The 15,358-nt window shown below is 41.6% G+C and overlaps 1 protein-coding gene across 1 annotated transcript in view; it reads left to right on the plus strand.

Moving 5' to 3' along the window:
* The window catches only part of WDR19 (WD repeat domain 19), a 116,414-nt gene that overhangs the window by 90,694 nt on the left and 10,362 nt on the right, over positions 1-15,358 (plus strand). Inside the window, exons 28-33 of the mRNA XM_069744594.1 lie at positions 1,953-2,021; positions 2,144-2,221; positions 8,851-8,947; positions 12,009-12,133; positions 13,419-13,500; positions 15,147-15,297. Coding sequence (XP_069600695.1) covers positions 1,953-2,021; positions 2,144-2,221; positions 8,851-8,947; positions 12,009-12,133; positions 13,419-13,500; positions 15,147-15,297 — 602 coding nt within the window. The remainder of the gene's footprint in view (positions 1-1,952; positions 2,022-2,143; positions 2,222-8,850; positions 8,948-12,008; positions 12,134-13,418; positions 13,501-15,146; positions 15,298-15,358) is intronic.

A 15,358-nucleotide genomic window follows, 5' to 3' on the forward strand; every position in this document is an offset into this window, starting at 1 on the left:
GTAGCTCCAGATTGGCCTCGCAGGGCCTGGTATGCGGAACTAGTGAACATGCTATCGGACGTTCCATGGAGACTACCGGATCGACCGGATCTTCTTTCGTAGGGGCCCCTCTTCCACCCGAATTCTCGGTCTCTGAAGTTAATGGTATGGGGCTTTTCGCACAGCGTCATCCAGACTATGATAAGAGCGAGAAAACCGGCTTCCTCGCGTATCTACCACAGATGTTGGAAGGCCTTTTTCCAATGGTATGAGGACAACAGTCTGTTTCCGATGACCTTTTCCCTTCCATCTCTACTCGGTTTCCTTCAAGCGGGTCTCAATTCGGAACTTTCCCTTAGCACCTTAAAGGGTCAGATTTCCGCTCTGTCCATCCTTTTTCAAAGAGACCTGGCCTCTCTTCCTCAGGTGAGGACCTTTATTCATTGGGTCGCTCATATAGCTCCCCCTTATCATCCTCCTGTCGAGCCTTGGGATCTCAACCTCGTGTTAGACGCCCTACAGCGTGTGCCTTTTGAACCGATTCGGGACATTTCCTTCTCGCTTCTATCTTGGAAGGTGGCCTTCTTGGTCGCCATCACCTCCATTAGAAGAGTGTCGGAGCTGGCGGCATTATCCTGTCGCTCTCCCTTTCTAATCCTGCACCAAGACAAGGTGGTTCTTCGACTGGTTCCTTCCTTCTTACAAAAGGTAGTTTCGGCCTTTCACATCAATGAGGACATCGTCATCCCTTCCTTGTGCCCTTCCTCGGTTCATCCCTTGGATAAATCTCTTCACAAGTTGGATGTGGTCAGGGCTATCCAGATTTATCTTTCCAGAACTGCTTCCTTTCGTCAGGCCGATCCTCTGTTCATCGTCTCGGAAGGGCGTCGAAAGGGGCTTCCCGCCTCCAAGTCCACAATTGCTCGTTGGATCCGTTCGGCGGTTCTGGAGGCATACCGTGTCCAAGACAAACGGCCTTCTTCGGGGTTGAAGGCTCACTCTAACCGGGCTGTGGGAGCTTCTTGGGCAGTTCGTCACCAAGCTTTGGCCTCGAAGGTTTGCAAGGCCGCAACGTGGTCATCCATTCACATCTATTCGCTGCTTTTGGATGTCCCATGGTTACCTGTGTCCCCCAATGAAGCGAGAAAGAAAGAGGGATTTTTGGTTCTTACCGTAAAATCTCTTTCTTGGAGCCTTCATTGGGGGACACAGCACCCTCCCTTGAAGTTGTACCGTGTTGGCCAACGTGCCGTTGTTGTGGGTTGGTACATAGGTTGAGTTTACTATTACTTGTTCCTACTACTGCTTTTGCACCAACTGAGTTGCCTGGTGCCTGTCGGAGGGTGTATACTGCCGGGGAGGAGCTACTTCTTCATTTGCATAGTCAGCCTCCTAGCGACAGCAGCATACACCCATGGTTACTTGTGTCCCCCAATGAAGGCTCCAAGAAAGAGATTTTACGGTAAGAACCAAAAATCCCTCTTTTTTCGTTGTTACTGATGAAGCTGTGGCTACAGAAGTGATCTGTATAAAGTCTGATCCTGACCCCATGTGTTACATGCTCTGTGGTCATTGCAGGGCAGCCAAATTCCCAGCAAGTTATACATGCCAGAAGTGAGACCAGAGCTGGATTTTCCCAAACTACAGATTTGTCAGAGCTAGGGGACAGTGACCCAATCAATGATTGGGCTCATGTATCATAACAACCTCACGTAAGCCCTGGGAGAGCAAGTGCCGACGCCACTGGAATGGCGCTGGCACGGGAGAGGAGTATAGGTGATTTTATTTTATAAAGGTGATATCCTAGTAGTGGACAACCCCTTTACCAAGCCACAGCATTGAGAGAACCAATCAGCGAGAGAACGATTACTGAGCTCTGAACTTGCAGCTCCACAAGCAGAAATTCATTGGTTGTTATATTAAAAAAGCTTTTTACAATTCCCATGTATGTTTTATTATGTTTTATTTTTCAGGCTTTGAAACACTTTTTAAAGTGTCCAACTGCTGAAGAAAACGCAGCCATAGAAATGGCGATAGAAACGGTAAAAAGGGCCTGGGGGTCTTTTGTATCTGTTCCATTTCTGCTTTGTTTTCCATAGATTTAGTTTTTTTAACTACACTTTTAAATGGAGATTTTTCACTTATTGTGTTTGTTACTGAACAGGTTGGCCAGGCCAAAGATGAGATGCTGACCAATCAGCTGATAGACTATCTAATGGGGGAAAGTGACGGCATGCCCAAGGTCGGTTTAACGTGCTGCTGTAAATGACTAAATGTTAGTGTAATGTTAAAGGGAATCTGTAAGTATGAGTGACTGTTCAAACCAAGCACTTCCGCTCAGTGCACCCTTGGTGTAACCAAACAGTTCACTGCAGCTTCACACCTACTTGTTATGTTTTCCATCAATCTCTGCCCTTCTTTTCCTCAAATGACAACTTTACTACAACCAGAGAAGGGTGGAGATCGATGGAAAACAAGACAAGCTGGGTTGAAGCAGCACTGAACTGTTTGGTTACACCAAGGGTGCACCGAGCGGCTGTACTTGGTTTGAACAGTCATTATGATTTGACTGACTCCCTTCATCCCCTTAAAGGGAACCTGTCACCCCGAAAATCGCGGGTGAGGTAAGCCCACCGGCATCAGGGGCTTATCTGCAGCATTCTGTAATGCTGTAGATAAGCCCCCGATTTTACCTGAAAAAGGAGAAAAAGATGTTATATTATACTCACCCAGGGGCGGTCCCGCTGCTGGTCAGGTCGGATGGGCGTCTCTGGTCCGCTCCGGCGCCTCCCATCTTCATTACAAGATGTTCTCTTCTGATCTTCAGCCACGGCTCCGGCGCAGGCGTACTTTGCTCTGCCCTGTTGAGGGCAGACAAAGTACTGCAGTGCGCAGGCGCCGGGCCTCTGACCTTTCCGGCGCCTGCGCACTGCAGTACTATCCTCTGCCCTCAAGAGGGCAGAGCAAAGTACGCCTGCGGCGGAGCCGTGGCTGAAGATCAGAAGAGGACGTCTTGTAATGAAGATGGGAGGCGCCGGAGCGGACCAGAGACGCCCATCCGACCTGACCAGCAGCGGGACCGCCCCTGGGTGAGTATAATCTAACGTCTTTTTCTCCTTTTTCAGGTAACATCGGGGGCTTATCTACAGCATTACAGAATGCTGCAGATAAGCCCCTGATGCCGGTGGGATTACCTCACCCGCGATTTTCGGGGTGACAGGTTCCCTTTAAAGACACAGCAATTTCTTTGCTTCTGTTTTTTCCTCTCCTTCTTCTAAGAGCCCTAACTTTTATATATTTTTTATTGACCTAGCCCTACGAGGGCTTGTTTTTTTGCAGGACGAGCTGCCGTTTTAAATGACGCCATTCATTTTAACATCCAGTGTATAGGAAAACTTGACAAAAGTAAAGTGAACTTGTGAAATTGTTTATTTATTTATTTTTTTTTGGGGGGGGGGGGGGGGGGTTATTTTTGCAGCGTTCATTCTGTAAAAATGACTCTACAGAACCTAATTCTCTAGGTCAATACAATTGTTTTTTTGTTTTTTTTTAAGTGGTGAAAAAAAAGAGACTTTTTTTTTCTTGGGGGGTTTGAGGTGACATTTTCCATGTATGAGGGAGCTAACTGTCTCAATTATAACAATTTGGGAGCACACATTTCACCGCACATACACCAACCTCGCCACATAAAAGTCGAAACACAAAAGTCACCAATCAAAACTCACCACGTGCAAAACTCGCCACATGCAAAACTAGGCTCACGCAAAACTAGCCACACATGCAAAACTCACCTCATGGAAAACTCGCCAAGCTCAAAACTTGCACACGCAGAAAAATTGCCACATGCACAAAAGTTGCAACACATGCAAAAGTTGCCTCACACAAAACTTGCACATACTCAAAACGCACCACACATAAAACTCGCCACACGCAAAACTTGCTGCACACAACTTGCTACATTAACCTGTCACATGCAACTCGACACACAAAAAGTTGCTACACGCATGTCGCCACACAAAACTCATTTCACAAGAGTCGCTACATGCATGTCGCCACACGCAACTCACTCAACACACACAACTTGACACATGAAACTCGCCCTAAAACACACACAAGTCTGGTATTATCCTTCAAAAATAAAAATCTAATTAATAAGCAGACAAACTACAAGAGCAACAAATGTACCATATAGGAAATACGGCAGCTGTCAGTCACATGACCTGTCTATTATGTGTATGTGTGAGCTAGAAGAAAGGAAAAGGGAATATCCAGAGATGGACGTGCTGGATATTCCCTTTTCCTTTCTTCTACTTCAGCTGAAATCACCAGCAGGTACTGCACCCACCAGTTACATTCATTTGCAACGGCGTACAGATGCATATCTCGGCGTGTCAAGCTCCTAACTTTTCCTCTCCCCCCCTCCTCTTTTCTTGTATGTGTGAGCTAATATATACTGCTAGGGGGGAGGGCTTCCTGTTGGCTGGGGATTTATCAGGCTGACAATTTAGCTTACAAATACTGAGGTAAAAATACTGACCAAATAACGTGTGAACGAGGTCTAATACAGGAGATGACATACAGGTACATACTATATACAGGAGCAGATGACACACAGGTATATACTATATACAGGAGGAGATGACATACAGGTACATACTATATACAGGGGAGATGAGATACAGGTATATACTATATACAGGAGGAGATGACTTACAGGTATATACTATATATAGGAGGAGATGACACACGTATATAATATATACAGGAGGAGATGACATACAGGTATGTACTATATAAAAGAGGAGATGACATACAGGTATATACTATATACAGGAGCAGATGACACACAGGTATATACTATATACAGGAGCAGATGACACACAGGTATATACTATATACAGGAGGAGATGACTTACAGGTATATACTATATATAGGAGGAGATGACATACAGGTATTTACTATACACAGGAGGAGATGACACACAGGTATATACTATATACTGGAGGAGATGACTTACAGGTATATACTATATACAGGAGGAGATGACATACAGGTACATACTATATACAGGAGATGACATACAGGTACATACTATATACAGGGGAGATGACATACAGGTATATACTATATACAGGAGGAGATGACTTACAGGTATATACTATATACAGGAGGAGATGACATGCAGTATATATAGGAGGAGATGACATAGGTATATGCTATATACAGGGGAAATGCCATACAGGTATATACTATATACAGGAGCAGATGACACAGGTATATACTATATACAGGAGGAGATGACACAGGTATATACTATATACAGGAGGAGATGACACAGGAATATATAAATATAGGAGGAGATGACATACAGGTATATACTATATACAGGAGGAGATGACATACAGGAATATACTATATACAGGAGGAGATGACATACAGGTATATACTATATAAAAGAGATGATGTTGAGGGAGGATCTAAATTGATCCTTCACGGTTGACTCAGTGATTTCCAAATCAATCTACAGGGCGTTGCCGGCAACTGAAAATGACCAGACGGAGACTCGTGCCTCTGTGTGGGGGATCGAGCAGATCTCTGGGCCCCCGTTTATTGTGTATGAGTTTTCATAGTCATAGAAATTATACTTCAACCAATCAGCATAAGAACATGCTCACAGTTCTTAACCTATAAGAATGCAGGAAAAACTTAACCGATGAGGATACAGGAAAAATGGAAACTACAGATATGGTCGTGTCTTTTTGGCATAAAAAACACCCACGAGTCTCTTATCTGGCTCGGCTTGAGTTAGAATACTCAAGGTCTTTATACCAATTATGAACCATAGACTAGCTGAATAACAAAATGTTATCTTTGTGAGAAACAGGACAGAGTTATTTCACGGCAGCTGTAACCTTCTACCTAAATAAATAACAGAATTTATCTTTAACCAACAACAAAATGGAGTCAAAGCACAAAATGGAGAATCTTTCATAATTTGTTCCTTCACAATGACACATAGGTATATAGAGGAGGAGATGACATACAGCAGGTATATACTATATACAGAAGAGATAGAAGAGATGACATACAGGTATATACTGTATACAGGAGGAGATGACACACGTATATAATATATACAGGAGGAGATGACATACAGGTATATACTATATACAGGAGGAGATGACTTACAGGTATATACTATATACAGGAGGAGATGACATACAGGTACATACTATATACAGGGGAGATGACACACAGGTATATACTATATACAGGAGGAGATTACTTACAGGTATATACTATATATAGGAGGAGATGACACATGTATATAATATATACAGGAGGAGATGACATACAGGTATGTACTATATAAAAGAGGAGATGACATACAGGTATATACTATATACAGGAGCAGATGACACACAGGTATATACTATATACAGGAGGAGATTACATACAGGAATATATATATATATATATATATATATATAGGAGGAGATGACATACAGGTATATACTATATACAAGAGGAGATGACATACAGGTACATACTATATACAGGAGGAGATGACATACAGGAATATACTATATACAGAGGAGATGACGTACAAGTATATACTATATAAAAGAGGAGATGACACATAGGTATATAGAGAAGGAGATGACATACAGCAGGTATATACTATATACAGGGGAGATGACACAGGTATATACTATACACAGAAGAGATGACATACAGGTATATACTATATACAGGAGGAGATTACATACAGGAATATATATATATATATATATATATATATATAGGAGGAGATGACATACAGGTATATACTATATACAGGAGGAGATGACATACAGGAATATACTATATACAGAGGAGATGACGTACAAGTATATACTATATAAAAGAGGAGATGACATAGGTATATAGAGGAGGAGATGACATACAGCAGGTATATACTATATACAGGGGAGATGACATACAGGTATATACTATACACAGAAGAGATGACATACAGGTATATACTATATACAGGAGGAGATGACAAGTGTTAGGGGGGAATGAGAGGAGTGAGGGGGAAAATAAGAGGAGTGAGGGAGAAAATGAGAGATGTGAGGGAGAAAATGAAAGATGTGAGGGGGAAAATGAGAGGCGTGATGGAAAATAAGAGAAGTGAGGTGCTACAACTAACCACAGATATTTACTATGCCCAGGCAACGCCGGGCTCTTCAGTATATATATATATATATATATATATATATATATATATATATATATATATAAATAAAAGATTTTTATTTGAAATAATAATTTTCTCCTTCAAACCTTGCTTTCATCAAAGAATGCTCCCAGCAATTACAGCATTGCAGACCTTTGGCATTCTAGCAGTTAATTTGCTGAGATAATCTGGAGAAATTTCCCCCCATACTTCCAGAAGCCCTTCCCACAAGTTGGTTTGGCTTGATGGGCACTTTTTGCGTACCATACGGTCAAGCTGCTCCCACAACAGCTCAATGGAGTTGAGATCTGGTGACTGCGCTGGCCACTCCATTACAGATAGAATACCTGCTGCCTACTTCTAAATAGTTCTTGCATAATTTGGAGGTGTGCTTTGGGTCATTGTCCTGTTGTAGGATGAAATCAAGCGTTGTCCACAGGGTATGGCATGGCGTTGCAAAATGGAGGGATAGCCTTCCTTATTCAAAATCCCTTTTACCTTGTACAAATCTCCCACTTCACCAGCACCAAAGCAACCCCAGACCATCACATTACCTCCACCATGCTTGACAGATGGCGTCACGCACTCTTCCAGTATCTTTTCAGTTGTTCTGCGTCTCACAAATGTTCTTCTGTGTGATCCAAACACCTCAAACTTGGAGTCCTCTGTCCATAACACTTTTTTCCAATCTTCCTCTGTCCAATGTCTGTGTTCTTTTGCCCATATTAATCTTTTCCTTTTATTAGCCAGTCTCAGATATGGCTTTTTTTTTGCCACTCTGCCCTGAAGGCCAGCATCCCGGAGTCGCCTCTTCACTGTAGACGTTGACACTGGCGTTTTGCATGCAAGCTGCTAGTTGAGGACCTGTGAGGCGTTGATTTCTCAAACTACAGACTCTAATGTACTTGTCTTGTTGTTCAGTTGTGCAGCAGGGCCTCCCACTTCTCTTTCTTGGCAATTTCTCACATGGAATAGCCTTCATTTTAGAGAACAAGAATAGACTGTCGAGTTTCACATGAAAGTTCTTTTTTTCTGGCCATTTTGAGTTTAATGGAACCAACAAATGTAATGCTCCAGATTCTCAACTAGCTCAAAGGAAGGTCAGATTTATAGGTTCTCTAATCAGCCAAACTGTTTTCAGCTGTGCTAACATACTTGCACAAGGGTTTTCAAGGGTATTCTAACCATCCATTAGCCTTCTTAGTACACAAAGTACCATAAGAACACTTGAGTGATGGTTGTTGGAAATGGGCCTCTATACACCTATGAAGATATTGCATTACAAACCAGACGTTTGCAGCTAGAATAGTCATTTACCACATTAACAATGTATAGAGTGTGTTTCTGAATCATTTAATGTTACTTTCATTGGAAAAAAACTGCTTTTCTTTAAAAAATAAGGAAATTACTAAGTGACCCTAAACTTTTTAACGGTAGTGTGTGTATATATAATATTTATAAATTATATTATTTATACGGTATATATTATATTTGTATATATAAATATATATTTTTTTTACTTTATTTTTTAGTTCCCTTAGGGGACTTGAACCTGTGACTGTCCGCTTGCTTACAAGCAACATTATTGCACTTGTGTATTAAATTATATGAGAGGACCATATATTTCACATGATATGTTTTTCTGTTCTAGGATGCAAAGTATTTATTCCGCTTGTACATGGCTCTGAAGCAATACAGAGAAGCTGCCCGTACCGCCATCATCATAGCACGGGAGGAGCAGGCAGCAGGTAAAAACATCATTCATTTACCATGCAATGCCCCATAGTACATGTCAGCTAGTCTACGGGTGTATTACCCTTGGGGACCGCTGATACGCCTTTTTACAGTGGTCATTAGGAGGCCTCATTTTACACCCCCTGGAGGTGCATGTCTGCTGTGTACTATAATTGACACCTTGCGGAATTAGCCAGGATCGTTTCAGTCCCAATGGTTGTCATGGCAACCTAAGGCCAAGTAATGATTCTGGGTCTGCCATCTATGGTGGCCTGTTAGGCCTTGCTATAATCAAGGTCTAACATTACAGGCAAAATATCAGTGTGAAGCTAACAGGTCAGATGCGCTGTAATACAGAACTATTGCAGTTTATAAGGCCAGTGATCAAACTATAAAATATTCAAGTCCCATAATGGGACTGAGTATAAAAAAAAGTTCAATAAAATTTGTTAAAGGGAACCAGTCACCCCGTTTTTTCAAGAAGAGCTAAAAATAGCGTTAAATAGGGGCAGAGCTGTGCTTTACATTAGTGTATTTTGGAGCCTTTATTCCCCACCTATGCTGCCGAAATACCTTTGTAAAGTCGCCGTTTTGGCTGTCACGCTGGTCAGGTCATATGGGCGTGGTGACAGCGCTGTTTCTCCCCCAGATCTCCGTTGGTGGCGTAGTGGTGTGCGCATGTCCAAGTGGCGAATCCACTGTGCAGCTTGAAGGAAAATAGCGCGATCTGCGCTATTCAGCCGTTTATCGGTGGGCGCGGCCATCTTTGTGAGGCCGCGCGTGCGCAGATGGTTCTTCTCGGCTTCCCGGGGCTTCAGAAAAATGGCCGCGGGATGCCGCGCGTGCGCACATGGAGATCTCGGCGGCCATTTTCCTGAAGCCGAGTTCGCATCTCAATCTACAGCCGGCGCGAGTGGCTCAGCGGACTACGGTGGGTGAGAATAGCAGGTTTTTTTTTATATTATTATTTTTAACATTACATTTTTTTACTATTGATGCCGCATAGGCAGCGTCAATAGTAAAAAGTTGGGGACACACAGGGTTAATAGCGGCGGTAACGGAGTGCGTTACCCGCGGCATAACGCGATCCGTTACCGCCGGCATTAACCCTGTGTTAGCGGTGACCGGAGGGGAGTATGCGGACGCCGGGCACTGACTGCGGGGAGTAAGGAGCAGCCATTTTCTTCCGGACTGTGCCCGTCACTGAATGGTCACGGCAGCCATGACAGGCAGCTGGCGAGACCAATCAGCGAATGAATATCCGTGACAGACAGACAGACAGACGGAAGTGATGCTTAGACAATTATACAGTAGATGAAAAAGCTAACAGAATTGTTATTGCCACGTCTGGAATGAACAGAACTATAAATCTGTTACATTATTTTTCCCTTACCTTCTTTACTTTCTTTATGTACTTAATGTACCTTCTTTATCACACTGACACCCTCAAAAAATTGAACGAAACGATCAACGAGTCATATGTTAACAAATAAAGAATAAATAAAAATATCACTGAAAATATCAACTCATCCTGCAAAAAAAACAAGCCCTCATATGGCTTTCAAAAGATAAATAAAAAATGTACAGTTCTCGGAATATGCCAAGACGAAACAATCTCTTTTCTTATAAAATATTGTTTTTAGTGTGAAAAAGTAGCAAATCATAAAAAGCTAAATAAATCTGGTATTGTTTAATCGTATACACCCAAAAACATCGCTGTCTTATCACTTTTACAACACGGTGAATGCCGTAAAAATAAATAAAAGTAATTTTTGAGCTGATGTTGAGTTGTTCATTCGGTTTCCCAAAGATTGCAATAAGGCACAGTTCACATTTATCCCGTGCGCTATACTGAGCACTGAAACATCAGGTTTTTGTCTAAATTTCGGAAAAAAAGAATGAAAAGAAAACCCTGTATGGAACAATCACTATAATGAGGCAGATGGAGACACTTTGGACTCTGTCTGGCTTATGATCCGGCAGTGTCCGTCTTTTCAGGCATGCATAAAAGTGTAGTTGATCAATTGAACAGAGGCCAGAGTTCAGAGTAACTCTGCTGCCTCATTAAAGTGAATGGATCTGTCGGGGTTTCATCTCAATCAGGTATGTCACAGATTTAGCTAGAAATCCTGATGTAAGTGCTCAGTGTAGTGCACAAGATAAATGTGAGCTGAGCCTTAAAAGTGATACAAAATGTTCTGTACTGCAAAATGTACCATTAAAAGCTTCAATTCAACCCAGGAAAAAATTCCCCACTCAGGTCCGCCATTTGTTAACAGAAATATAGGGGGCTTCCACGTTATTGGTTGCACAAAGGCTCTGGATAAGTAACTTGACTCCACCCCTCCCCAAACAAAAAATCCAATGAAATCTGCGCTCTCAAACATGTGTCGATACTGCAGTTAACATCCATATGTTTGACCTTTGTTCCAGGGGTGTCAGTCTTTTTAATCATGCACAAAAGTATGGTAAGACTCTTTAGACCAAATCCATCAGTTTGTGCCAATAAAGTGGTATAAAATCATGCAAATGTCGTAAAATTTTAATGCAACACATAGTTGAACAAAAAATGTACAACTTTTCAGGGGAGGTGGGATGGGCATGGGGAGCGGTATGATTGTGTGTTGTGTATGAGGATATAAGTTCTAAGTCCATGTATATAGTTGTTGGTAATTGTTAATACATTCATGGTCTTTAAAAAATGGAAAATAAAGTACAACTTTTGGCATTTTTAAGCTACCTGCGGCATCTTTTTGAAAATAGGGAGGGGCTTAGCACAAGGGGTTTGGTCTGGCGCAGGCCGACAAATTCTTAATAATAATTTGCCCAAGAAAAATTTTATTAAATTATGGCACATTGCAAATTATAGACTATAGTAAAATGTCATAAATTTGGCAGCTGAAAGAAACGGTATGCCAAATACATTGAGGCGCACATCTCTTAATGAAGTTGGTGCATCAACACTGGCAAAGAAAACAATGGTCCTTGATGAATTGTCTCCTTAATTGTATAGAAGTAGGACTTGTGCTATGAAAAATTAATCATATTTGGTCTTCATTCATTTTTAATAAACAGGAAATTATCGGAATGCGCATGACGTGCTCTTCAGTATGTATATGGAATTAAAAACACAGAAGATCAAAATTCCAGCTGAGATGGCAACAAACCTGATGATTCTTCACAGCTACATCTTAGTCAAGGTAGGCAGACATTTTATCTACACTCTATGTACACAATAACGGCTTATATCAGATTGATCACGTTTCCTACCATTAGTTAGCAATGCTTTGTACCCTATGTTTTTCTCATTTTCAAAATCACAGCTCCTGGTCTAATTTGGTGAATCATTTTCTTTCCCATAAATGAAAGGGTTATTCCCAAATTGTGTCTTGAGCAGCTCACAGCTCTGCAGTCTCCTCACTTTCTGGTTGCTCTGGGGCGGGCACTCCTCCGTGAGTGACAGTTCTGGTCACTTTACTTCTGCTACTGTCATTGCTCTGAAGTCTAGACTGTTTTTAGTATATTTGCATACAGAAATGACAGAGCATTTGAACAAGCGCAGGGCTTTGGAAAGTGAGAGCCATGATTAGAAGAACTGCTTTGGAAACTGATGCTGGGTAACATGGGTTGTCAATATGCAAGACTGATAAGAGAAGCTAAACTGCTGTCTGGAAATCAGTGGGTTAGGCTAGGTTCACACTAGCGTTTGTGTATGCAAAATGCACATCAAAACGCTGCACGGGGATGCATCCGCATACAACGCATGACCACACATGTCCCTACGTACACAATGTTAAAGATAGGTACGCGGGACAGATGCGGATGTATGCGGATCTGAAGGTAAGAAGTACGCAGCCGTATTTGCTGCGTACACAAACGCTAGTGTGAACCCAGCCTTACAGAGAGTTGACTGGAATCTTTGGAGTTACCTCCCCAGCCTGGAATTATAATTACTGCATATTTTTGATACAAGCTGTACACTATGTAAGATAAAAGCTTTCATAGAAGAAGAATGAAACTAGATAGGAAAAGCAAGTTAATTGCAAGCTTGCTTTTTTTCATGCTGTATAATAAAGCGCTATAATAAGAAAAGAATATTCTTTATAGTCTTATTCATCTTATATTTCTGTATTGTGCGGTTATTCTGTTATTCTCTCTAGAAATGTATGAATAAATTGACAACTGGGTGTTATCTTTCCACTTGTCCTCTCAGTGTGACAGTACTAGCGATGCTAAGACTGTGCAGGGACAGAAACCCAACTGGCAACACCCAATTGTCAATTTATTTATACATTTCTAGGAGGGATAACAGAGGAATGGCACACTGTAGAGTTCTAAGAAAAGATGCTTCAGAATTGCTAAATTATGGGGAGTACACCTATTTCCTTAAACCGATCTGTCAAGAGAGTAGGTAGATATCAGGATGGAAGTACTCTGTAGAATAGTCATAGTTACCAGAACATGTTTTGGTTTTTTTTTTTACAGATCCACGTTAAGCGTGGAGACCACATGAAAGGAGCACGAATGCTGATACGTGTTGCCAATAACATCAGTAAATTTCCATCCCGTAAGTTCTGTTAGTACAATGTTTTAACATACAGTCATGGCCAAAAGTGTTGGTACCCTTGAAGTTATTGAAATTACACGTTTTGTTATACACACTTTTATTTTCTTTGTGTGTATTGGAACAACGCAAAAGAAAAAAGTCAAATTGGACATAATTTCAAACAAACCCCCAAAAATGGTCCAGACAAAATCGTTGGCACCCTCAACTTAATATATGGTTGCACACTTTGAAATAACTAGCTGCAATGCTTCGCTTCTTATAACCATCAACAAGCTTCTTGCACCTCTCAGCTGGAATTTTGGAGCACTCTTCTTTTGCAAACTGCTCCAGGTCTATCATATCTGAAGGTGCCTTCTCCCATCAGCAATTTTAAGATCTCTCCATAGGTGTTCAATGGGATTGATATCTGCACTCATTGCTGCCACTTCAGAACTCTCCAGTGCTTTGTTTCCATCCATTTCTGGGTGCTTCCTGAATTACGTTTGGGGTCATTGTCCTGCTGAATGACCCATGATCTAGAGCGCAAACCCAGCTTTCTGACAGTGGACGCTAAATTGCGATCCAAAATCCTTTGGTAATCTTCAGATTTCATGATGCCTTGCACACAGTCAAGGCCCTAAAACATCTTTGACCCTCCACCATATTTGGCTGTAGGTACGGTGTTTTTTCTTTGTAGGCCTCATTCCGTTTTAGGTAAACAGTAGAATGATGTTCTTTACTAAAAAGCTCTATCTTGGTCTTATCCTTTCACAAGATGCTTTCCCAGTAGGATTTTGGCTTACGCTCGTGCATTTTGGCCACCTGCAGTCTACCTTTTTTATGTCTGTGTCGGCAGTGGAGTCTTCCCAGGTCTCCTGCCATAGCGTTTAATTTCATTCAAATCTTGAGATAGTTCGCCCCCTGACACTGATGCACCCTGAGTCTGAAGGACAATTTAGAATTTCTTTGGAACTTGATAGGGGCTGCTTATCTACCATCCGGACTTTCCTGCTTTGCAATCTTTCATCGATTTTCCTCTGTCATCAACGTCCAAAGAGATTAGCTACAGTGCCATGGGCTGTAAACTTCTTGATTATATTGCGCACCAAAAACAAAGGAACATCAACATCTCTGGAGATGGACTTGTAACATTGAGATTGTTGATATTGTTCAACAGTTTTGGTTCTCAAGTCCTCTGATAGTTCTCTTCTGCTCTTTCTGTTCTCTATGCTTAGTGTTGCGCACACAGATACACAATGCAAAGATTGAGTGAACTTCTTCCCTTTTTATCTGGTTTCAGGTGTGATTTTCATATTGCCACACCTGTTACTTGCCACAGTTTAGTTTGAATGAGCATCACATGCTTGAAACAAAGTTGTTTCCACACAATTTTGGAAAGGTGCCCTTTTTCTGTGTGTGTAATTATGTCTTTTTTGTTGTGTTGTTCCAATACACACAAAAGAAATAAACGTGTCTAACAAAACCTGTGGAATTGCAATAATTTTCTGGGAAAAATATTTCATTTTCTGCAACAATTTCAAAGGTGCCAACACTTTCGACCAGGACTGTATTTCATTACCTTATTGACCTTTATACTAGTTACATAGCTGTATTTGGAACCAACCTCATAATTCTACGAGGGTTTTAAGTTTCTCTTGTGCTTTTAGACATCGTTCCGATCCTGACTTCGACCGTAATTGAGTGCCATCGGGCTGGTTTGAAGAACTCTGCATTCAGCTTTGCAGCCATGCTAATGAGACCTGAATATCGCAACAAAATAGACATAAAATACAAGAAGAAGATTGAGGCCATGGTCCGGTAAAGACGCTAGGGCTCCGTTGTCCGGTCTTGTATCATTGACTCATTTCTATTCTATAAT

Source organism: Ranitomeya imitator, chromosome 1, assembly GCF_032444005.1.
Source record: "Ranitomeya imitator isolate aRanImi1 chromosome 1, aRanImi1.pri, whole genome shotgun sequence".
Taxonomy (NCBI): domain Eukaryota; kingdom Metazoa; phylum Chordata; class Amphibia; order Anura; family Dendrobatidae; genus Ranitomeya; species Ranitomeya imitator.